This window comes from Pimephales promelas, chromosome 7 (genome assembly GCF_988280905.1).
Source record: "Pimephales promelas chromosome 7, fPimPro1.hap1.1, whole genome shotgun sequence".
Classification (NCBI taxonomy): Eukaryota; Metazoa; Chordata; class Actinopteri; order Cypriniformes; family Leuciscidae; genus Pimephales; species Pimephales promelas.
This window is the reverse complement of record NC_142775.1, coordinates 23,850,291-23,874,158: the sequence shown is the minus strand read 5'-3', so window position 1 is coordinate 23,874,158 and position 23,868 is coordinate 23,850,291. Positions and strand designations below refer to the sequence as shown.

Here is a 23,868-nt window from a genome sequence, read left to right as displayed (position 1 = left end):
ATACTGTTTAATGATAATCTTTTAATTTAAATGATAATCTTTTGTAACATTATGAATATATTAACTGTCACCTTTGATCAAATGAACGTATCCTTGCTGTCCATGGAATGTGGCTAGTAAATGGTGACCTGTTCAGTTTAATATAAGGTAGTATGTACAGACACCAGCTGCTTGTGTCCTTGAGACTGTGCTATTACCCAGATTCTTCTGCCCTACATACAGTCTGAGACACTCGCTTTATCAGAGCTCCACCTCCAGAAAGAGGGTCAAAGTGTTTGTGTGTGTACTGATGAAGCTGATATGTGTGTAGTATATATTTTATTATTGGATAGTTCTCTTGCTCTTTGAGTTAATCTTTGAATATTTTTATGGCCTTGCTATACAATGCTCATATAATTGTCAAAAGTCTTTTGAATATGTGGAAAAACTTCCCTGGCAATGCTATCTAAAGGAAAACGGTTCATAGAGTGACTAAAGAATATCTTAAATAATTTCTACAAGTTCTACTATTTCTTACTAATACTTGGCATAATTTAAGAAAAGTATGTTGAAAGGGTTGTGTTGGGTGGTTTTATTTATATACTGTATGCCTTATCTATCCCTTCTTCCCATGGCACTTAACTCTATCAGTAGAACAATGCGTGCTGATCCAGACCACAAAAAAATATCTGGTAGTGGGTTAGTGCTGGCAATCTCAGGTGGAAAAATAAGCCGTTGATCAAGATCAGCCAGGATTTTCCAGTCCCTAGCAGCTTCCAGTTGTCCTGGGCGAGAATCGGTTTTAGCACCTTTTATTGGTGGTTGCACGCCTGGGCGGAGAAATATTGTCTTCTGCGTGTAATGTTTTGCTAGAACAGGCGGCAACTTATTGGCCATACTACGCTTGCCTTCCAATGCTAAAGCCAAACATCGCAGTACTTGGTCATGGTTCCAAGTAAACCTTGGCTAAGAGCCACCTTACATCCTGTCAAAATGTGCCTTAATGTAGCAGGTGATGAACACAAAGGACAAGAGTGATCCTCTCCTACCCAGAGGTTTAGGTTCTGCGGTGATGGGAGAACATCATATGTTGACCTGATAAGGAAACTGATCCTACTCTTCCATTGACCAAAGGTCTTGCCAGCCCATCTTGCGTTGTTACACTCTCATCTCATGCACTCTCCCTGCTTGGCCTGGGAAATGGCCTTTATACACCTCATCCTCTCCTCCTGCTTTCGCACCTCGTTGACTACCAGCTTCCTCCTTTGAGCTGGGCCTGCCTTTTGCCATTTAGGAGGAGCTAAACTGAGCCCAAAACCCCCTCTTCCATGCTGTACTTGTCCCACGATATCCCTAATTTTAAGGGCAGCCTTTGCCTTTACTACAGATTTCTGCTCAAATGTGAGCTCTGATAATATGTGCCTCCTGAAGTCAGATGTATTGTATATGTAGGAACATGAGAGGAAAGAAACACACACATACTCCTCCCATCCAGTGTCTGTTGCCACTGTCTGTCAGAGAGAAACAGTTTGCTTATTCAACAGAACTCAAAGAGCACACACACACACACATACACACACTATGACAGTGAGAGTGGGCAGACAGAGGAATGCTGAGTGGCCGAAAATGCTCAATCACGAATGCACAACTCCACATGTATGCATTTAACATTTGTGCACACTTGGTATAAATTTAAGTCAGAACCATCTGTTTGATTACATACTGTAAATCGGTGCACAAGCGAACACACACATATGCTCGGATGATTATTTCAGCTGTACGCCGCAGGATGAGGCCACACCCAGAGCAACATAATGACAGACTGTGTTTCTACGTTCTTTTCCCACTTCAGTGATGAGGAGGACAAGAGTGTTTAAGTGAAAGAATAAGGGATTAGAGCTCAAATGAAAGAAGAGATGCAATCAATTTGACTTACTCAGTCAGAAGTGTCTTTGTCTGTGTATAAGATACTGCTGCTATTTCAAAATCTTACCCCAAGCCAAATATGTAGTTTACAGAATACAATTGTATATCACTGTAAACGTTTTTTGTTTGTAGTTTTTACACTAGTGTTTTTATTAGTGTAAAAATGCTAAGGAAAAAAAGCTGTTCATTGGCTATTGTTATGATACAACAATAAAACTGTAAAAAGTTGCCGTTAAAAAAAGTACATTCCCGTACATCCCTGTGTGACATCAAAATTATATTTTATATAAAATAATTCATTTTTATTTATTTTTTTGTCTAACCATTTCGATCAACTTTAAATGAGTGCTGAGTAATCCCTCTAAAACGAAGTGTACCGCCCGTGAGTGGCATGTAGCTACGAAAAAAAGAAAATCATATATTTCAAAACTACTGCCTTGATCAACATAAAATAGGTGTGATTTTGAAAGCTTAGAGTCCGAACTTTACAATGCATGTATCCAATTTGATTAACTCCTAAGTAGTGCTGAGTTATTTGCTGATAATTTAAAAATGCACAATTTATGTATTACGTCAAAGACATACAGCTCAGATAGTCATGTGTCATGTCATATGTCATTTGAAAGTTCTTACAGAGTAGAATATAACATGTGTAATTGTTTTGGACTTTGAATAAAATTGAGAAAATTTTTGTACGTGAAGCCCATTTTCGCTCGTAACTTTATGGAACATGCATAGATCAATGGAAAATCGTTACTTTTGTGGATGCTCCTGATTGAAATATTGAAAGAGTCCATTAAAAGTGAGTCCATGAGTCCATCCATATCCATTGCATCGATACTCCTTATGAAGGAACAACAGTTTTTAAAATGCCTAATATAGGGGTGTCAAGAGCTAAACAAAAAGGCTACCTTGGTTCCAAATGCTGTAACTTTTGATTTATCCAGATGTCGCTCACATGTTGTGAAACTTCATTAAAAAAATAATTTTCCTCCTACCTAATTTGCTTACTGAGTAATTGCATGTCAAATAGGTGTATGTAAAATAATATGAAATGTATGTAATGTGTATGAAATGCATGTAAAGTAATATTAAAAAATATATAATTTTATATTTATACCCCAATACTTTGCTCGTCCGCCTCGCAGCACGCACACAGAAAGCGCGTGGGGATCAGTCTCTCTCTTATGCATTTTATTGCACTTTTAATAACTCTTTTTAAAATATTCAATGTCCAGCAGTAGACTTTATTTCACGACTGTCACTTGGATGATTTAACTGATTTGCTCGTTAAGTTTAGGCTTTTAACGAATGGAGATTTGACTAGTCAGCACAGACATCTAGTAGTCATTGCTGTATTTATTACGAGACCATAAAAGATCATGATCTCTACAATTTGTTTAAAATGTAGATCATGGACGTCTTCAAGATCGATCACAATATAAAAACGTTGTTCGCCCACCCCTACTTTAATGCATTTAAACCTGTTGTAGGAGACCTCCAAAACAAACTGAAGAACCTTTAAAATAGCATAATATGGGCACTTGGTTCCTCTACAAATACTAATTATTAGTTATCATAATTCAGGGTTTTTGCTGACTACAGGCTCCTATTAAAGACCTACATTTTACTACCATATTATCTTAATAAACCTTACACACACTGTGCTTGCAAATGGGGTGTGTGTGTGGAGTGGACGCTTTTCATCAGGGTTTGTCTGATAATCCATGCCATCTGTGCCATCTCGATGCCCATTGTGTGCTCTGAACATAACAAACAGCCTCAACAAGGACTGCTGTTCCAGCTCAGCAAGACAGAGAAACAATTCACACAGAGACAGATTGAGGATGAGAGACCGTGAGAGCGACGTCTGTATGGCTAAGAAAATCAGGAGTCTGTAAAGAGGTTCTGACTGATGTACTCTTAAAAAAAAATGCTTTTCTTCTGGCTCTGTCCTGCAGTACATAATGCGGACTTGCATTTCAGGGTCTGTGTATTGTCTTCTGTCTCATCTGTCTCAAAACATCAGGTACCTGAAAGTAGTGGAAGGGATGTTTTAGAACAATGTATAATGTTCTCTAGAAAAGCTTGAACAAACTGTATATATATATATATATATATATATATATATATATATTTAATCCACATTTTGTTGTTTAGTTGGTCTTAAAGGCTTATCTGCACAGCCTGTAGATTTGATCTATACAGGCCTAAAATCATGAAATGATTATTCATCCCTCTTTGCTCATAAAGCTGAGAATAGGCTGAGCTGACAGGGCTGTTTCGTGGCACACATAGCTGTCCAATCATATTTTTCTTTCAGTAAACTAATACTCTGATGTTTAATTGTTATAAGAACTGGTTGGTTACCCTTTGCCCTTAATGGTTGCCTCCAGCACATCAGTTGTTCTGCCAGCCAGTACCTAGACACATTTAGGTTATCTGCCATGTTCACCCCAGTGTTTGAGTTGAAGAGCTTTATGGGCTGTTTTAAAATCACTTAAAATGAAATGGTTATAACATACACACCTTTTAAATATTAAAAGTCTGGCCAAATACTTTTAGACCCTTTGTAATACTGCGCATGCGTAAAACCTCATAAAAGCTCACCGAGATGATACAGATGGAAAAAGTAAATAATAAAGCTATCGCGCAATTCTTCAAACAGGATTTTATTTAGCAAAATATCTCACCATCACTAATGCATTCAGGTCGGACTCAGTCACCATATGTTTGGTCTAAAATGCAACTGCTCTCCTGTATTGCTGCGGACAGCAAATTTGAGCACATTTTCTGTCATCTGTGCAGGACTGTGATATGAAGAGTGTGTAGCATATTTTAGCAACAGCGTAAATGTGAATAGCACATAACAGGCACAATATTGGTATATGAATATCTATTGGTACAACATGGATCGCATGACAACGCAAAAACAGCGTTTTTTTTAAATATATCCGCTTTGGGGTGCGTTCTCCAAAAGATACGTTTTCATTGACTCACAACGCCGTCTTAGTGTGGGCGGAAGGCCAAACCGAGGGAAAAATAGCCTATACGTTTTCAAACGAAAACGTATTGTGTGGACACGGACTTTAATAAGGGTGTTGAACGAGTTTGAAAGCTCTAAAAAATAATTTAAAGTTTTTCGCATTGACACTTCGTACGGACCGACTGTCACTCGCAGTAACACATTTACGCAGACTAATAATGCACACTTCACAAGATCTCACAGGTAGATTCGATTAAATCTGCAAGGTTTGTGAAATTAAATGTTTATTAGATATTCCGAAATTTGTTTAAATTATGTAGATGCGCATTTGCTGAATGTTGACGATAAATGATAAAGTATTTTATTATATGATTGTTTGCCTTTTCTGTTACAAATAATATAAAAGCAACACTTTTTCACATACCATTTCACAGAAAGTAAATGATTTACTTTCTCAGTTCTGTGTAACAAATTATTAGATATGGCTGACAGAGTTCGTAAACTAATGAAGATGGAGAATGTGAGTGAGCACTGTGTGATCTTGCGCTGCCCGTCAAAATAAAAGTGTACTGGAGCACTATAAAAGTCCCACTTCTAACACATTGGGCCAAACAGAAAAACTAGGCCATGGCGATATATCGGTCGACCACTAATTTTAACCGCAAAAACAGATTCTGTGTGAACCACTTCAAGTTACGAAAACAAACATTAAAATAATGACAATGATATACAGCCTGACATCATCTCATCTGACAGCAGATACTGAACCATGTCTTGCACAAGATGCTGCTTAGAGCAAAATCTTTACAGAACAGCTTTCTAGCATGCCTTTCAAAATGAATGTCTTGCATCAAAAAAAAAAAAAATTTTGTTTCTGTTTGGCTACACACTCTGCAACCCACTCAAAATGGTCTTTCAACCCATTTTTATGTAATAAGTACTTATTCTCAAGAGTGTTATCGCACATAGAATACCATTGTTAATTAACAATTATAAGCTGAGTATTGTATTGGCCATAAAGTCTCAATTAGTGCATCCCTTGTATGGATACATACAATTTTGAGTATCACCAGTCCAGTTGTTATTACTGCTTTTAATTAGTCAGTTATGGTTTGATTATCATGTGGGGGTTTTTATCCTCTGAACTTCTTATTAGGGTTAATTTCAGAACTATTTCTCTAGGTTCGGTTTAATTAAATTGGGTGAGTTTGTTTTTCTGTCAAACTTATTTGTCTATATGTATACTGAAGTGTATTATCCCTTTATTCTTGATAGGCTTATTTAATGCATTCAAAAAATGCAGCGTGTGTGTGTGTGTGTCTGGCTTGGACTGTCTTTTACTATTAGCACTTACACAGTCTCTCATAGGTCTGTGTGTACGGTTTCCTTGAAAACACTAATGTGTTGTGACAACTGGCTATAGGTCAGTGGTGGAGTTGTCATTTGTTGTATCATAAATGCACACATAATGTATACAGGAGGTCAATCACACACTCTCAAAGCAAATTCAACTGCTGCGCTGTTTCATTAATATTACTATGAATTTGAGATAAAAAACATCGCCTTAAAGTAAAACACCAATCACTTTGATAAAATGATCTGGTAGTTAAACTCTCACACACACATTTTTTAAATGTCATCATTTAAACAATGACATCACCTTTAGGCACGTGAAATACTAACTGAGCTTGGGCACTACCAATTATGGCTTTCGAACTGTGTGTGTGTGTGTGTGTGTGTGTGTGTGTGTGTGTGTGTGTGTGTGTGTTCAGGAAGGATACTTAACCTTTGAATCCCCTACTTCACACACATTCAGTTGTTTTTGTTAGTGTTCTCTTCATTGATATCTGTTATTATGAAAGCACCTCCTTGTGTTTAGTTTGGGTACTACAACAACAAATGTAGCATTAAGTGCAATGTGAAGTTGTGCTATTTGCTTCTCTTTTAACTTCTCTTTTTTAACCTTTTTTCTTGTTTTTTGAAGTGCTAGTGTTAACTGAGCTGTCTTTTTTTCTCTCAGATCTGTCGAAGAATCGCTTGATTGACATCCCGTCAGAGGTGTGTCATCTGGTCTCCCTGGAAACCCTGAATCTTTATCACAACTGCATCAAAAGCATTCCTGATACCATCATCAGCCTTCAGTCCCTTACCTGCCTAAACATTAGGTGAACAACACACACACACAGACACACACAGACACACACACACACACACAGACACACACAGACACACACACACACACACACACACACACACACACACACACAGATAGCATGCATTACAAAAATAAAATAAAATGACAAATTACAAAAATGCAACTCAAGATAATCTGATAAAAGCTTCCAGATTTTCAAAATAAATATAACTTTTCATTATTGATCTATCGTAATTTCATTATGTCACCTAACCAGACATGTCCTTATATATATTTAACATCTGTAATGTTTCTTTTTCCTATGTTTTTTTTTTTTTATGTTACTTTTATGTTCAGGTTCAAATTATAATTTGATTCGAACATTCCCCCCAGATAAATATTTCTGCTTGAGTAGCAGCATTGAGAAAAATGCTGTAACGTCTTTTGTTTAAATGTTTCGGTGCTGTAGCCGGAACCAGCTGTCAGTGCTGCCCGCGTGTGTGTGTGGTCTTCCTCTGCGAGTGCTCAATGCCAGCAATAACAAACTCAACGCACTTCCAGAAAGCATTGGCCAGCTCACCAATCTCATGGAGCTGGTAAGTGTGAGCGTGTGTGCTGTATCTCTGATGTCTGTATATGCATGAGATGTTTGCGATACTTGTGATATCAACCCTTGTTGACTCACCCTTTCTCAACTTGGCTCATATCTGCCTATGTTAAATGCACTGCTTTTCAATCTTTCCAGTTTTTATTCTCTGGTAGTTCTTCTCCCTGTCTTTTTTCCTCATACTTTCCAACCAAATACAGTACAAGAAGTGCTTAGTACTTACTGTAATGAAAGGTTTGTACGGAAAGTTGTGTTTGAGAAGAAGATGAACATGCAACTCAAAAAAATGTCCCCTATCTTTTTCTCCTCAGGACGTAAGCTGTAATGAAATCACAGCTCTTCCACGCCACATTGGCCAACTCAAAGCTCTGAGGGAACTCAATGTGCACAGAAACCTTCTCTGTGTTCTACCAGAGGGTGAGTCTGGAATCTCTGTGTGTGTCCCTCCTCCAACCTTCTTATCTCTGCAGAAAAGATTTCACTACTCATCACATTACCCATAAAAACATCCTCCGGTAGATCCACAGCTACAGGAAATCTACAGTAGCACTTGTTTGACCTCTACTCCACCAACCTTCTTATTCATGCCCTCTGAGTGTCGTAAATTAAAGGGAGGTTAGTTCATCCCAAAATAAAAATGCTGTCATAATTTACTCACTCGCATGTTATTCTAAACCCAAAAGATTTTAATTCATTTTCTTCAAATCACAAATTAATACCCCCTCCCCACTTTGAAAGTCCACGCGAACAAAACTTTGATGCCTCTAAATGTTCATAAAGACAATGTAAATGTAACTCTTGAAGAGACAAAAATTGCTTTATGAAAAATTGCTTTATTCATAAATTTTATTTATGAATAGATTAAATTTAGACTTTTATCAAACATAAACATTGACTAACACACATACATATATAGAGCACATCAAATATGGTAAGCAAACACTCAGAAGTGCTTGTTTGATGCGGTTTGTTCTCAATTCATATCGAATGCCTTCTTGTATTCTTTAATATGCTTATGTTTCGGCGGAATGGACTTTCAATGGAGGAACAGAAAACTTAATTTGTGTTTTGAAGATGAAATGAATACATACATGTTTGGAAGAGGGTGGGTGAATGATGACAGAATGGAATGTTTGGGGTAAACTAACATGTTAATGCAGTTACGACACCCATTGAGCGCATTCAAAATGCTACTTTAATATTCATAATACTAAACATCTCATGCTTTTGCTAAAGCCAGTTCTAAACACTATTACCCAGTCTGACCAATACATCGCTACTTCGTCCATGTTTTTCGGTAAGCAATAATTTCGGAACAACAGATTCACTACATATTGTAACAAAGCCAAATAAAATGCTCAACCTCATTGTTGCACTTATATAATCTACAACAATTTTGTAAGTTTTTCTGAAGAAAAGCTGACTGCCAAGAACATAAACGTAAAGTGTGGGTGTGTTCCTTTAAAAAACGGCGAGTAAAAGTCCTAAAATTATTATGTGAGCCAAGCACTGTCTTAAAGGGCTGGAGTTACATCAACAGCTTATTTTGGCCAAAAAAGATCTGGCTGAGATTTTGCTGCTCAACTAATTATTCAGCTAAATTATGCTGGCAGGTTATGAAAAATACGTAACGGTCTCTCCAAGCACATTGTGCCAAACTTATCTGGAGCAGAAGCTTTATTATAGATTGCCTGAGAGATCAACTTTGGTTTATTGCTGTTATTTAGTAAAGTTTTTTCTGGATTTAAGATGATATAGTCTGATGTAAGGATTTTTATTGCACATGAATATCCCTTATTTGCTTTTCAAAAGCTGTTGTGTCTTTTTCACTTTTTGTTTTAAAGTGCCCCTATTATGGCGCGAGAGCAATAGCCTTTGTTAATGTTAGTTAATAAAATATTTGTGTTCATGTTAGTTCACAGTGCTGCATTAAGTGATGTTAACATATACAACTTTGGATCTATAAAAATGTATTATAAAATGTTGAGCTTAACATTAAAAAAGTTTTGTTCATTAATTGTTGGTTCATGTTAAATAATGCTTTCAAAATTAAACCTTATTATAACGTGTTATCATTTTTTAATAAAAAAAGGTGGCCATAGGAGAGTAAAGTTCATTTTAAAGGTTAGGGAATCTTACACTGGTTCAAACTAGGCTACTGAATTATATGTTTGATTTATGTTGAAGTGTTTAGGACATAGCTTTTATATTTGAACTTTATTTTTACACAGCATACACAAAGTGTTGTAAATGTTAAATGTTTTATCTACAAGATTTCGACATGAAGCTAAAATAATATTTTTACCTAGGTGGCCTGTGATACTAAAGCCCAATTTAAACTTCTGCGTCGAACTCACACTGTAGCTATGCCATAGGCTGTGTGTAGCGTGCATACCCTGCGCAGCCCTGATGTGCACTTCTCCCAAAAATGTAACAACGTTTCAATTCTATGCGTGCCGCAAGCGCTGTGATTGGCCTGCTAGAACCTCTCCCCGGGTTTCACATGCTCCCTCTGCACGTGTAATTGAAATATAAATTAAAACCAATGCGTAGTCTAAAGCGTAGAGGCTCCGGCGTAGGTCCGACGCAAAAGTATAAATCAACCTTGACTGTGATGATGGCATCGTTTTTACCATATCAATTTGAGGTCGAGGAATTACTGACAACTCGTTTCAAGTGGTTCAGAATCAAGAGACACTCAATTTTTATCATGCACTTTGATCTTTGTAACTTTGCAGGCCTTTTACATTCATAAACAGCTATATTACACACTACATGAAAGATAATATCTGAAAAACCATAATAGGGGCAACTTTAACTTTAAACCCTAGTTGCAAAATGTAATGACTTTTGTGGTTTTAGTAATTTTCTGTATGTGTGTGTTTTAGATTTGGCAGATTTACCCCTGGTCAAGTTTGATTTCTCCTGTAATAAGGTTTCTACTATTCCTGTCTGCTATCGAAAAATGACCCAACTCCAATCACTACATCTGGAGATCAATCCACTTCAGAGCCCTCCTGCACAGGTAACACACACACACACATGTTATACTTCTGTGCTCTCACAACTATTTCTGACTTTATTTATGCTGCTTTTAGATCTGCATGAAGGGCAAGATTCATATATTTAAATACCTCGCCATGGAGGCGTGTCGTAGTGACAAGATAGCCGATGCCTTGTACCTTCCTGTCACGGACCGCCTCAGCTTGACCAGGCCGACCAATGGGAGGTCAGTCCTCATGATTAGCAAATAGAATGATATCATTAAATTGTTTAAAGGGTTTAGATCATTTCAATTGTGTTGTGGTGATAGTTGAAAGGAAAATGAAACACCAAGATTTGTCATATAGAGTGGGGAGAGCAAGTATTTGATTTACTGATTTTGCAGGTTTTCCCACTTACAAAACATGTAGAAGTCTGTATTTTTTATCAGGTACTCGTCAACTGTGAGTGACGGAATCTAAAAGAAAAATCCAGAAAATCACATTGTATGATTTTTTAGTTGTTAATTTGGGTTTTATTGCATGACATAAGTATTTGATGCATCAGAAAAGCAGACCTTAATATTTGGTACACAAACCTTTGTTTGCAATTACAGAGTTCATACGTTTCCTGTAGTTCTTGACAGGTTGCACACTATATATATATATATATATATATACAGTATATATGTGTATGTATGTGTGTGTGTGTGTCTTTTAAAAACTTAATGTTATAAGTGAACCTCAAGGTCAAGGAACAAAAGAATCTATGTCATGACCCCTTTAATTCAGTTAAAACAATTTTAGGCAATATATAATATTTTTCAACAACTGCATTATATTTTATTTTATTTTATTTTATTTTATTTTATTTTATTTTATTTTATTTTATTTTATTTTATTTTATTTTATTTTATTATAAACTGGAAAGAGATCCGAATATATTGTCAAAACCAATGTTCTTTTAGTCGTAGTCAGCCAAATGAGATACTAAATCTTTATATAGTCAGAATATCTGTCATTTTACCAATTCATGCACGTCTAGGTGGGTGTGTAAAAAGATCTGAATTCGGAATATAGTGTGGAATCTCAAAAATCCAGGTCGTGCGTGTCTGTGTGTTGGCTGTCATTATCATCCTTATCTCAGGAGAATTCTTTTAATAGACTGCAGGGGGTCACTCTTCTGAGGGAGAGAGAGAGAGAGACCGAAAGATTTCTTTCCCAGTCTTATTGAGGGACATAGGCTACTTCTCTCTTTCTGTCCTACACGACCCCTAACATCTAATCCCACTCTTCTTTTTGTCTCAGCACTGAGGACATTGATCAGCACAAGAAACTTGACAGTGACTCTGGGGTAGGCAGTGATAATGGAGACAAACGCCTTTCTGCTACAGAGGTCAGTGTGTGTGTGTGTGTGTGTGTGTGTGCGCGCATGTTTGAATGGAAGAGAAGATTGCGATCTTGCCATCTTGCCTATGTTCTTTGCATGTTTGCATGTCTAATTCTATTGATTTATTTATCTGCTATATAGTGTTTTCATCAGTGCTGCAAATTTTAGGTAAAAACACTATTAAAAGCATGTGTTAACTTAATGTGTTAGTTTGCTTATGGCTGGTTTGCAGGAGAAAACTAGCTGATCTGAGCTCATATAATTTAGGGACAAAGGTCTAGCTGGTGTAAGGAACTTGGCTCTAGGAAATATTAATAATCAATAATAACTTTTTTATTAGAATCAATATTTGGGTCAGTTAATTGGATTAATTTGACATGGCTAAATTATTTAAGAAGATACTATGGAAGATACCCTTTTCTTAAAATAAATTAATAATTAAAAGAGTTTGTTGGACAAACTGATTAATTGATTATTATAATAATATATCATTTAATCAGTTCGTCCAACGAACTCTTTTGATTATTAATTAAAAGGTTATCCTCCATGGCCACAGAATAATTATGTCTTAGCATGTACAGCACTTTGAGCATGTAGCAAGATCAAGATCGTAAAAGAGACTTTGTTTGCAAGCAGTGAATCAGAACCAAATACATAAAGTGCACAAGTTTTATTAACTAAATCAGAAACATGAACAAACTCAAAAAAACATACATAAATACATGTGTTGTAAACAGGAGTGAGAGATGGAATGATGTAACGATGGAGAAGATCCATCTAACTATGAGATGAACGAGCAGAATTTCATTTTCAATTGAATACTTGCATTTGTAGTGGGAACAATTCTTGAAGTTGTTGGCAAGTGGAAGATGTTTGAAAATTATCTTTCTCCATTAGCACATGGCTGGTTTGGTCAAGGCCTGGGGCCCTTGAGGCCACATAGAGCACCGAGGAGAATTGAGGAAGTTGGAAGAGTGGGTGATTAGAGTCGTTGCTGGTTGGAGTCCTGCTTCCAAACTCCTGAAATTGTCCTTGGTTCTTTGTGAGAGAGTCTTCTCTCTTCAGCATGAGCCAATATCTGGTTGGATCAAGGCCTGCTGGGCCATGGGGTATCACCAGTATCACCAGAAACAGTGTTGCGGCTGGATGAAAAACTAAGAGAGGAAGGTCACATGTGGACTGTCTCTAATGGGAAGGTTAAGATAAAATAAATTAAAATAATGGCAATTAAATCTTAAATAAAAAATGAAGGCTCAAATGAGTGATTAGAAACAGTGAATTGAATGCTGCGCTTGTAAGTCATGCACTAATGTGAATTCACTTTGTTCAATTGATTTGTTGTTATTGTTGTTGTTGTTGTTTTGTGTTTCAGCCTTCAGATGAAGACAGTGTCAGCTTAAACGTGCCCATGACCAACATCACAGAGGAGGAGGGCTTGAGCAAGGACGACTCCAGTGAACACATTAGTGCCCTGACAGGTGCTGCTCGCACACGCAAACACACCCTCATGTGTGGACAGGATATTAAAGGCCTGTGAAGAAAAACATCCTCTTACTGGGCTGACATAACATTACTGTGAGACTTTAGACAGCCTGCGGGTGTGTGCATGAGACCCGGGTTAAGCCCAGGGGAGGGTCCTGGTCGGGAAGTGTCGATACTGGCTAGGAAGTCAGTGTCAGCACATAAGGAGGATTAAGGGAGGGGAGATGAAAACCGAGAATATTGCAGGAAGTGTGTGTGTGTGCTGTACTTTAAGTGTGTGTGACTGTTAAGCTGATGGGAGGGTCATTTACTCTTTAAGCTTTCAATAAGATTTACTTGACATGTACACACTGCATTTGTGAATTTGAACTTGTAGTGTGTACTTGCAGAACTTGAACTTATTTAGGTCTCTGTTTGTTTTGAGTTAGAGGAATGTTCCAGGGTTCCAATTAAGCTCTAATGACAACAATTAAGACATAATGTCAGATTTATATTAATTTTTTAAAATAACAAATTTAGTTACAGGAAGTCATTTACATGGAAGGTAATTTTAAGTTGCGGACAGTGAATTCTCCACTATAATTCCTTTAAGATTTACATTTAGTGTCTGTAAAAGAACTCTTTATCCTAGTCAATATAATAATTTAGCCATATGTATGTGTCTTGTAGCAGACAGAAGTCCGTCGGAATCTCTTAAGGAACATCTGGGTTATCGAGACTCTACACTCAGCTCTCCGTTCGTCAACTACATCAAAGTAAGAATGTTCAAAATTGTTCTTTTTCGGTTTCGCACTCTGTTAGAAATGTATTCATATCTATAACTGATTCATTGATTGGCTCCAGCACTGGCACCAAGCGCCTCCCATTGTCCGCAACAATATTCAAAGTCCCCGTGACTGTTCTAGTTGTTTGTTACTTCCTGGATATGTATTAATAATAAGAATTTGGCATAACTAGAAATGTATGTAATAATTAACATGCAGTTTTATTTATATATCAATCATTTGAAATTTTTCAAGTCTTGAAATCACCAAAATTAGGCTCATATATCCTCATGTATACAGGTTTTCCTAGACTGGGAATCATGGTTCTTCAAAGAGTGGTATTTGTTTATGTGTTGAATTAAAACCTTTTTTTTGTTTGTTTGTTTTTTTTTCCGCAGTTTGACAAATATTTGTCAAGTCACCTTTATTTATATATCGCTTTTTACAATACAGATTGTATCAAAGCAGCTTCACAGTGATAACATGAAAATCATACAACACAGATCAATAATATTGTTGAATATTAAATGTCCCAATTTGTTGGCAGTTTCATCTTATTTGAAATCATTTTAAGTCATCTTGAGATCCCATTTGAGGTGTACTGAGGCCTGCGGTTGAGAACCAAAAGAAACTTAATGGTCTTTTGGTCATTAATGGTCATTAAGGTTTTTATCTTCTACTTCTTTCCCCCTCTGAACGATTCATGAGTAATTGCCTCCAATTTACAAAACATGGTGGGCTGATCTGTTTTAAAACAGGTTTGATCTGTTTTTTTTTTTTTACTATGCTTATTTTTTATTTAATGTTGGCTGTTTCACTTAATAGTTCTTAATAGTGTTCTAGTTTGAGCCCTAGCTGGAGTATATTAAACATCTTTTTCCTGTTTTGATCTGCCCTATTTCCCTTTATTCCATTATTTTCTTGTCATATTTTTAATCTACCTCTCTTGGCATACTGTTCTATGTTCCAGTAACTGTTAGTTTATCTGATAACATCTTGTTACATCATAGGATTGGCACTGACAGTGTTTATTTGTGCATTAGCAGTTCCCTTGTGAAGTAATCCACGTCTAGAGGGACATTGTGCGTATGAAGGGGTGTGTGTATTCCCATCTGTGTCTGGCATCACCCTCTCAAACAGCCAGTGCTGGATCTGGTTGAATTTAAATTCAAACAAATCAGGCCTTTAGTTTGCAGTCACATGACTGAGTTTGCAGCTGGAGTTGATGTGTGTGTGTGTGTGTGTGTGTATGTGTGTGTTTGAAGGGTCGAGGTGCTGACTTCGATGAGCCCCTCAGGATAGAGGAAGACACCAACTGGGCTTCAGAACAAACGTACGTTTATATCTGTATATTTATTCTTCTTGTTTTATGCCTGTATCTCTTCTATCTTTTCTTACTGATTTGCTCAGTAGTTAAAACATATACATATATATATATATATATATATATATATATATATATATATATATATATATATATATCATGTTACTGTGTTCAACAGGTCAAAGGTCAATATGATCAATCAGCTAAAGGAAGCTGTGGAGATGCTACAGGATCCTAACAGGTAGGTCAATCCCTTTTATTTTTATCCTCCTCCCGTTACAAGTCAGTATTTTGTGATTTTCAAATGAGTTCTATATTTAATCAATATTGCAAAGTCACTGTTAATATCGGATGCATTTCTTTGAGTTAGCTATTTAGCATTGGTAAAAAACTATACAACATGCCACAACATGCATGGTGGTCTCAGTAGAAATAATATGTGCTGTGAAAAGTGCTTTACAGATAAACTTGACCCTTTTGTCTATGTAAAGGGTTAACATGAACTCGGCTGATCTCTCTGGTATTAAGCTTTACCCCGTGGAAATGGTTACAGTAGACGAGTCGCTCAAGTAAGTGACTTTAGTATCGCAGCTTAAATATTTTACACTAAATACAAAATAGTAGTAGTAGTACATTCAAATGCTGCTTTGCATGTTTAATTGTTTGCCAACGCATCATTGTTGTTTTCGTCTTCCTGCAGTGGCCAAGAGAGTGACGAGAGTCAGTCGACACTTAAGGTAAAACGCCAGTACATATGTGTCTATATTATATATACATTTTTAAAAGTTATGAATATTTGATAAGTTTTACTTACAGCACCTTACCAGTTCCTCTGAGCATCCTGTTCAGTTCCCCTTTTTAGTCGCTCTGTAGACTGCAGTGTTTCTCTAGAGTTCCTCTGAGATCAGTGGGCTATTGTTGAATGTTGACTCGTTTCCCAGTCGTATTGCCTTTCATACACCTTTTAAAATGTTTATGTGACATTTTACATAGGGTTTATAATATCAAAAGCTTAGTTTTTCATTAATTCAAGAGCAGCTGTAAAAATCCTTTACCTATACTGGACCAAAGAAAATAATGAAGTTCCACACTCACAGTAGCCTCTCTGATTACAAAGCGCCATGTGGTTTGAAGCACCATCACTGAACTTAAAAAGTTTTGGGTTGGTACAACTTTTTTATTGTCTATTTTGCTCACCAGGACTGCAGTTATTTGTTCACAGTAAAGCAGTAAAAGCATTAATATTCAGTTAAAGCATTAATATTGTGAAATATTGTTGTTTTCTATTTTAATTTAATTGAATTTATTGATTTAATATTAATATTAATTTATTTGTTGATTTGGTGCCAAAGAAACGTGTTGAAAACAGTTGTGTTGATTTAGATTTTTGTAGAAACACACTTTTTTTTAATTCTTTGATAAATAGAACATTCAAAGGAACATTTATTTGAAATACTTTTTTGTAACAGTATAAATGTCTTTACTTTCACCTTTGATCAATTTAATATATCCTTGCTTAATAATATTAATTTATCTCTCTCTTAAAATAAATTGTACTGACCCCAAACTTTTGAACGTTAGTATATGAAGAGTTCAGATGCAAAAGCCTCTAAATGCCATTTGAAATTTTCTTCTTTAATGATGATTTTTATCAAACTTGTATATTTAAGTTCAGTAATTTCACTTAAATGGCAATGATAATTACCTATTAATTGTTATTTAAGTGAAATTACTGAACTTAAATATACAAATTTGATAAAAATCATCATTAAAGAAGAAAATTTCAAATGGCATTTAGAGGCTTTTGCATCTGAACTCTTCATATGTTGTGCTGTCGGTGTGCAGTGCTCTATCGGTGTAGTTTTGTGTGTGTGTGTGTGTGTGTTGATGTTTTTGTGCGTAGTTTCCTGTGTCGTGATCTGATTATTTGGATGAAAAGGCTGTTGACTATTATTAAAGATAAAACTGTAATTATCTGTAGCCATGGTGTGCAACGGTTCTGGTTAGCCTGGTAGCTATGCTATAGTTACAGGCAGTTAGACTCCAGGGCTGCTTTTACCAGTGTGACGTGTGCTGTAGTTGGTAAGCCGTAGTGTCATGGTCTTAAGAGCAGTGATTGTCATTGAAGGCGGCTCCTGGAGAATGCTGGGAGTTCCAGAGGAAGCGACAGTACATTCTAGAACGGGCCCGGCTCGAGGCCCAGCTCGCATGCCAACAGTATGCCCTGCACATGGCACAACAGGTAATCTGAAAATCCTGCCATCCAGCCTATAGATACACCCTGTTTGGCCAACTTGTACAAGTCAGCTGCTAATTCATGTGGATGATTCATATTTCGGTGCAAATGTGTTTGTCATTCGTATGCAGTTCACTTTGTACCGAATTACCCAAACAAGTGGTTCCGATGTAGCTGCCACATGTGTGCTTTTTGTTTGTGCTGCGGTGACTTCATTCTTGTTGTAGTTGTGCTATTGTAAACATGCAGTTCATTCCCAGAAGACCCACACAGAATTTGTGTCCACAGAACTCATAATAAGTCTCTGCAGATTTCAGCAGAATTGTAACATCATATTCGCTCATTAAAATCAATGTGAATTCTCATTCCTGCAACTTTTTTTACTTTTGTAGTTTGACACATTTCTGAGTGAAAACAGAGCTTGATTTTATCCATCTGGAATTGACTGGATCTTGAAAAGTGGGTGCTCCACACCAGATACCAGATTGCTAAAGCAGTGCTAAAATAGTTTTTTTTTTTTTTTTTGTCTATTGGTTTGTGTTATAGTTTATAGTTATAGTGAGAGTTCAAGCACAAATATAACTTTCTTACTCTGACTCTTGTCATTCCAAAACTGACTCTCTTTCTTCTGTGGGACACATAGGCCTGGTTTCACAGACCGGGTTTAGATTAAGGCAGGACTTAGGCCTTTGGTCAATTAGGACATTTAAGTAGCTTTTATAAACATGCCTTCTAAAAAAAAAAAAAAAAATTACTGTTGTGCACCTTGAGACAAAACAATGCCACACTGACCTATTTTAAGGGGGGGGGGGGGTTATTGTGAATGATTCATCAACAATATGTTAAAAAATGTAATAATATACATTTTTTTTAATGTGCTTTGGTGAATCATTCACAATAACACTAGAATTTGATTGTGCTGTCATCTACAGTGAAGTACTCCAAGCTGTTTAGCAGATTTTGCCATGTTTACATTCATATATTATGTGATTTTCACTTAAAGGTCCCAAATTGTCAAAACTAAAATTTCCTTGCTTTTTCCATGATAACAGAGGTCTAGGGGCTACATTTACATTTAGTCATTTAGCAGACACTTTTATCGAAAGCGACTTACATCTGAGGAGTCAGGACTAAACCAAACAAGTCATCGTGAAGAAGTTGTGTTAAGTGCTTGCTGAAGAGATACGTTTTCAGTTGGCTTTTGAATGCTGTCAGGGATTCTGCATTCCGGATGATGATGGGCAGATCATTCCACCAGCATGGAACCGTGAATCAAAATGTTCTGGAGAGTGATTTTGTGGCTCTTTGTGATGGTACCATGAGCCGTCGCTCATTGATCGATCGTAGGCTTCTGTGGTCGCTCTGTAAGCAAGTGTCAACGCCTTGAACATGGTGCGAGCAGCGAGTGGCAGCCAGTGCAGGGAGATGAACAGAGGAGTGACGTGGGCCCTTTTGGGCTCGTTGAAGACAAAATGTGCACCAGCATTCTGGATCATTTTTAGAGGTTTAGTTGCACATGATGGAAGTCCAGCCAGAAGAGCATTGCAGTAATCAAGCCTAGAAATAACCAGGGCCTGGACAAGAAGCTGTGTCACCTGCTCAATTTCTTGTCCAGGCCCTGGTTATTTCTACGCTCTTCTGGCTGAACTTCCATTATGTGCAACTAAATCTTGCAAGGTTTAGGGCTACAGTATGTAACTACCATAAAAGTTTTGAAAACAGTCAATCGACAGACAAATACACACTGCCTGCATAAAGTAGCTTTTCCTTTTCACAAGCCTTTGTGACTTGACTTGAAAAATGTGACGTCAGAACTACTCAGTTGCTGACCTGCAGTCAACACCCCGAACACTGCCCGTGTCCCTCCCTCCTTTTACCCAACCCCCAGACAACAGGCTTCTGAACAACATTGATATAAGAGACCAGTGGCTAATGTTTATTTATTCGGAAATACCACAGCAATTTAGTTCAACCGTCTGTTCTGCACATTTCACGAGTGACTGCTTCGTCAATCAGGCACAGAAAAAAAGCTACTCATCAAAGATGCTGCAGACCCTACATTGTTGGGTCCAACCTCAAATTCGCAACCTGTAAATAAACTTCTAACACATCTTATTATGGAGCCAGCATATTGGTCCATGTACTTTTAGCCCATAATGTAGCCTACATGAACTGAATAGAAATTAAAAGTAAATTTACTCGTGGGGATTGAGAATCATGCAATTATCTAATAAAAGAGGAAAAACTAACAGTTAGAGACAGAGAAAGAAAGACCGAGTCATATCGAATCGAGTCTGAGAACAGTGATGCATTGTTTCACTATGTCTAAAGTGCTTGTTTGTTAACATCTTACATCATCTCAAGAATCTCACAGCCTGTTTTTTCTTACTCATAGGGTGACGTAATTGGCCTGGAAGGATCATATGATAGTTGTGAGAACCAAGTTACAGAGGTAAATCTTTTTTAATGTTACCATTACCATTTTATGTTACCATGGCTTTGCTCTGATCATGAGGTGCACTTTACATTTATAAAAACTGAATTTGACTTGGTTCAGTGCACTTGTGCTGAGTGTGTTTGTGTCATATAGCAGAATGAAGACAAAACCCCAGTTTCCAGCCCCACACTGAGCTCACCCCCCTTTGGTCTGAAGCCCAGATCAGGTGAGAACAGTTTTGTTTTACTAACACACATGGTGCCAATGTGCTGGTTGGCATGGGTGGCTTTGCACTTTAGACTAGAGGATGGTCCACATTTTGGGCTCTCTCATTATTATCAGCAAATTTAAGTAATAAGAGGTCGAAGTGTTTGTGTATAAAGATCTTTTTGGCAAACTTTTGTTATCCTGTCAAGCTCATATCTGCCATGCAACATTACAGTCAGGCTTTTTATGCATATATATGCTGCTGTTTATTATTACTCTCTTGGCTTTGGGGGCTAAACTGCATCTGGTTTAGAAAATAATACATGGCAGCTCAATATCTCCTATACATTTCTGTTTATTTACACATACATTTACCATACATTACTAATGTGTAGTTAAATACATAGACAAAACTACTTGCTTGACTTCATCTGGATGCAGTTTAATTGATGTAGCTGTTTGTTTAGCTGCATAGAGCCTTCTTTTTGCTTCACTCTCTAACATCTAATCTAGTGTTTGCGTCATTATCTTTGATCTGTTATTTATGTCTAACATTACAGGGATAGTTCACCCAAAAATGAAAATTCTGTCATCATTTACTCTCCCTCAGGTTGTTCCAAACCTGTATACATTTCTTTCATCTGTTGAACACAAAGGAAGATATTTTGAAGAATGTGGGAAACTGAACAGTTCTAGGACACTTTTTTATACTATGAGAGTCAACGGTGCCTCAAAGCAGCTTGGTTACAAACTTCAAAACATCTTCCTTTGTGTTCAGTAGAACTAAGAAATGTATACAGGTTTGGAACAACTTGTGAGTAAATGATAACAGAATTTTATTTTTGGGTGAACTATCCCTTTAACAGCATTATCATGCCCAGAGTTTGACATAAATCATAGTCATTTGTAACAGCATGCTAACAAACTGGTACTGAAATACTGTTAACTTTTACTTCATTTGTTTTTAATATTTCTCTTTCGTGTTGTGCTGTATTTACATGTCTCTTTGCTTTGCATATCTTCATGTTTCATTCTCTTCCCTTTTATTTACCCGTTTCCCTGAACTACTGCTTGCCTGCTTGTGTGCTCTTATTACACAAACTACTGTTGCTTGGCATCCTCCCATTTTCTGACTGATACCTGAAACCCCTGCCGGTTTCCTTTGGTTTTCCAATGAAAATCCCTTGTTTGGCTCCTCCTCCTACTGGCACTGCCCTTTATGTTGATACCTGCATCTAGCTTCGCCCTCTGTGCCATGCTCGACTCGGCCCTGTCCCCTCCCACTTACACAGGCCCTGCCCACCGATAGAGACACGCCCCCTAGCCCAGCTGAAGGAGACATGCCAAGCAGTGGTAGGTCTGCTAAATGTATCGTCATGTACAGTCACATACCTTGCAGTTTATCTCTTTGTGTTTTCTTATCAAAGATAACATGTCAGGTGTTTTTATTCTTCATTATAATATATTATAATTTGTATTCTTTTTCTGTATTTTTTTCCCTTTTTTGTTGACTGCTAAGGCATTGAGTCTCTATCATAGAAATGTGAATACACCTTAAAGCACTCATAACACCCTAGCCACACCCTAGTACACACAACTCTCTAGAGACCACATATCAATGCCTAATAACACCCAGAACACTCTAGCAACTGCTTTGCAACCCTCAACTGTAACGCTCTGGCAACCACCCATAGTACCTGAGCATGATAGCAGCAGATTTTTGCTCGGCAAGCATTATTTTCATTATCCTCAGACAACGTAAAAAGCTTTTTTTTTAATGCATGAGTATCAGTTTTTAGAAATGGCAAATTATTTTTCAGATATGGCTGAATACTTAAGCCTATTGACCAACATTTCACTTTTAATCAGTGTTTGGTTGACTCAGAGAAATTGGCATCTTTTTGAAAGTTCATATGTGGAAGAAATTAATTAAATAATAATTTCCTGACAAGATACCCTAGCACCAGCTTCCAATTAAAGGGTTAGTACATCCAAAAATGAAAATTCTGTCATCATTTACTGGTATCGTTCCAAACCTGTATGACTTTCTTTCTTCTGTGGAAGACAAAATAAGATATTTTGAAGAATGTTGGTAACCAAACCGTGGTGTTGAGCATTTACTTCCATTGTTTGACAAAAATAGCAGACATTTCTCAAAATATATTATTTTATGTTCCACAGATTTGTCAGTAAATGAGAATAGAAATTTTAATTTTTAAATGATTTTCCTTTGACCATAGTAAAGTAGTCACTCACGTACTGACATTTTTTCTGTTTGAAAGTAAAAAAATGTTTCTGAGGTTTGTGTAGCATTAAAGGGTCTTTTAAAACACATCGGTGTGAAAGAGAGGATGTGGTTGAGCTGAAATTTAGGGTGGCCCAGTGGCTTTAAATGGAGATGCGTGTATTTATAGAGCTGCTATTTTGAAGCATTAGATAATGGCCCCAGAGGGAACATCAGACCTCCATTTAAGAGGAAATGGTTTCAGAGTATGTAAAACTGCCAAGAGACATGTGTACTTGCTCATCGTCTTACGAGAAAGAAAGAGAAAGAGGTAGTGATAGGTGGATGATTAATAACGAAAATAAGCAATTATGCACTTTGTGAATGATGTGGTGTTCAGATTGAGGTTGATTTCTGTCCATAAGATGAATACTTTTAGAGAACATGGAAAATTTGTAACTTCCTGTTAGATGTCAGAAATTCTCCTGTGTGTTGTTTCTCTCTTTGACCTGTAAGTTTGTTGATGAGATGTTGAGATAGAAACTAAAGAAAATGTGGGAGAAAGATACTTTGTTTTTAAGTGAAAGTTTAATTTGTGTCATTAGCTTAAAAAAACCTGTTTTCAAACTTCAAACACTGCTCGGATTGCTATTGTTGAAAAAACCAGATAGCCCTGCCCCAAAACTTAAGCCATTGGTTGAGTCAGTGTTTCTATGTTAGGCTGGCAGAAAAAAATAAGTGTACATAAACATAATAAATACACACTTTTAAGAAAGTAGTCTGTAAAACACAGAGTCGCCTCTCTGAAGCATGATAAATGACTTTTAAGCCATCTTTTTTTTCTCTCTGATTCTCTCTCTCACACACACATACACACACACATTTAGCCATCTACATGGGGACATTCTGTTGACTGTTTTAATGTACTCCTAGTTATCCTATCTGTATTTTTACAATAAAAAGTTGATTTTTACCAAATGAGATTTTGTCAGATTTAGCTCACTTTGGGCTATGAATGTGTCCCAAAATTGTAAGTAGGTACAGACACATACATGTTGCATTTTTTTGTTTTGTTTTTTGGGGACTGTACAGTATATCGTATCCCCTTACACTAACCCTACAACTAAACCTATACCAATCAAAGAAAACTTATGATTTATAAGCTGTTTTCCTCATAAAGATTTCGGATAT

General features: G+C 36.9%; 1 protein-coding gene across 9 annotated transcripts in view; it reads left to right on the top strand.

Annotated features, from left to right (window-relative positions):
- Positions 1–23,868, top strand: part of lrch1 (leucine-rich repeats and calponin homology (CH) domain containing 1) — a 47,226-nt gene that overhangs the window by 11,442 nt on the left and 11,916 nt on the right. For 2 of the 9 annotated variants that reach the window (XM_039655820.2, XM_039655814.2), the window contains exons 2-17: positions 6,912–7,056; positions 7,495–7,621; positions 7,944–8,049; positions 10,521–10,657; positions 10,731–10,861; positions 11,922–12,009; positions 13,376–13,481; positions 14,155–14,240; positions 15,515–15,582; positions 15,752–15,814; positions 16,065–16,142; positions 16,274–16,310; positions 17,702–17,815; positions 20,205–20,261; positions 20,400–20,472; positions 21,693–21,806. In XM_039655820.2, coding sequence (XP_039511754.2) covers positions 6,912–7,056; positions 7,495–7,621; positions 7,944–8,049; positions 10,521–10,657; positions 10,731–10,861; positions 11,922–12,009; positions 13,376–13,481; positions 14,155–14,240; positions 15,515–15,582; positions 15,752–15,814; positions 16,065–16,142; positions 16,274–16,310; positions 17,702–17,815; positions 20,205–20,261; positions 20,400–20,472; positions 21,693–21,806 — 1,530 coding nt within the window. The remainder of the gene's footprint in view (positions 1–6,911; positions 7,057–7,494; positions 7,622–7,943; positions 8,050–10,520; positions 10,658–10,730; positions 10,862–11,921; positions 12,010–13,375; positions 13,482–14,154; positions 14,241–15,514; positions 15,583–15,751; positions 15,815–16,064; positions 16,143–16,273; positions 16,311–17,701; positions 17,816–20,204; positions 20,262–20,399; positions 20,473–21,692; positions 21,807–23,868) is intronic. The other 7 variants (XM_039655821.2, XM_039655817.2, XM_039655815.2 and 4 more) reach the window with 6 other exon arrangements.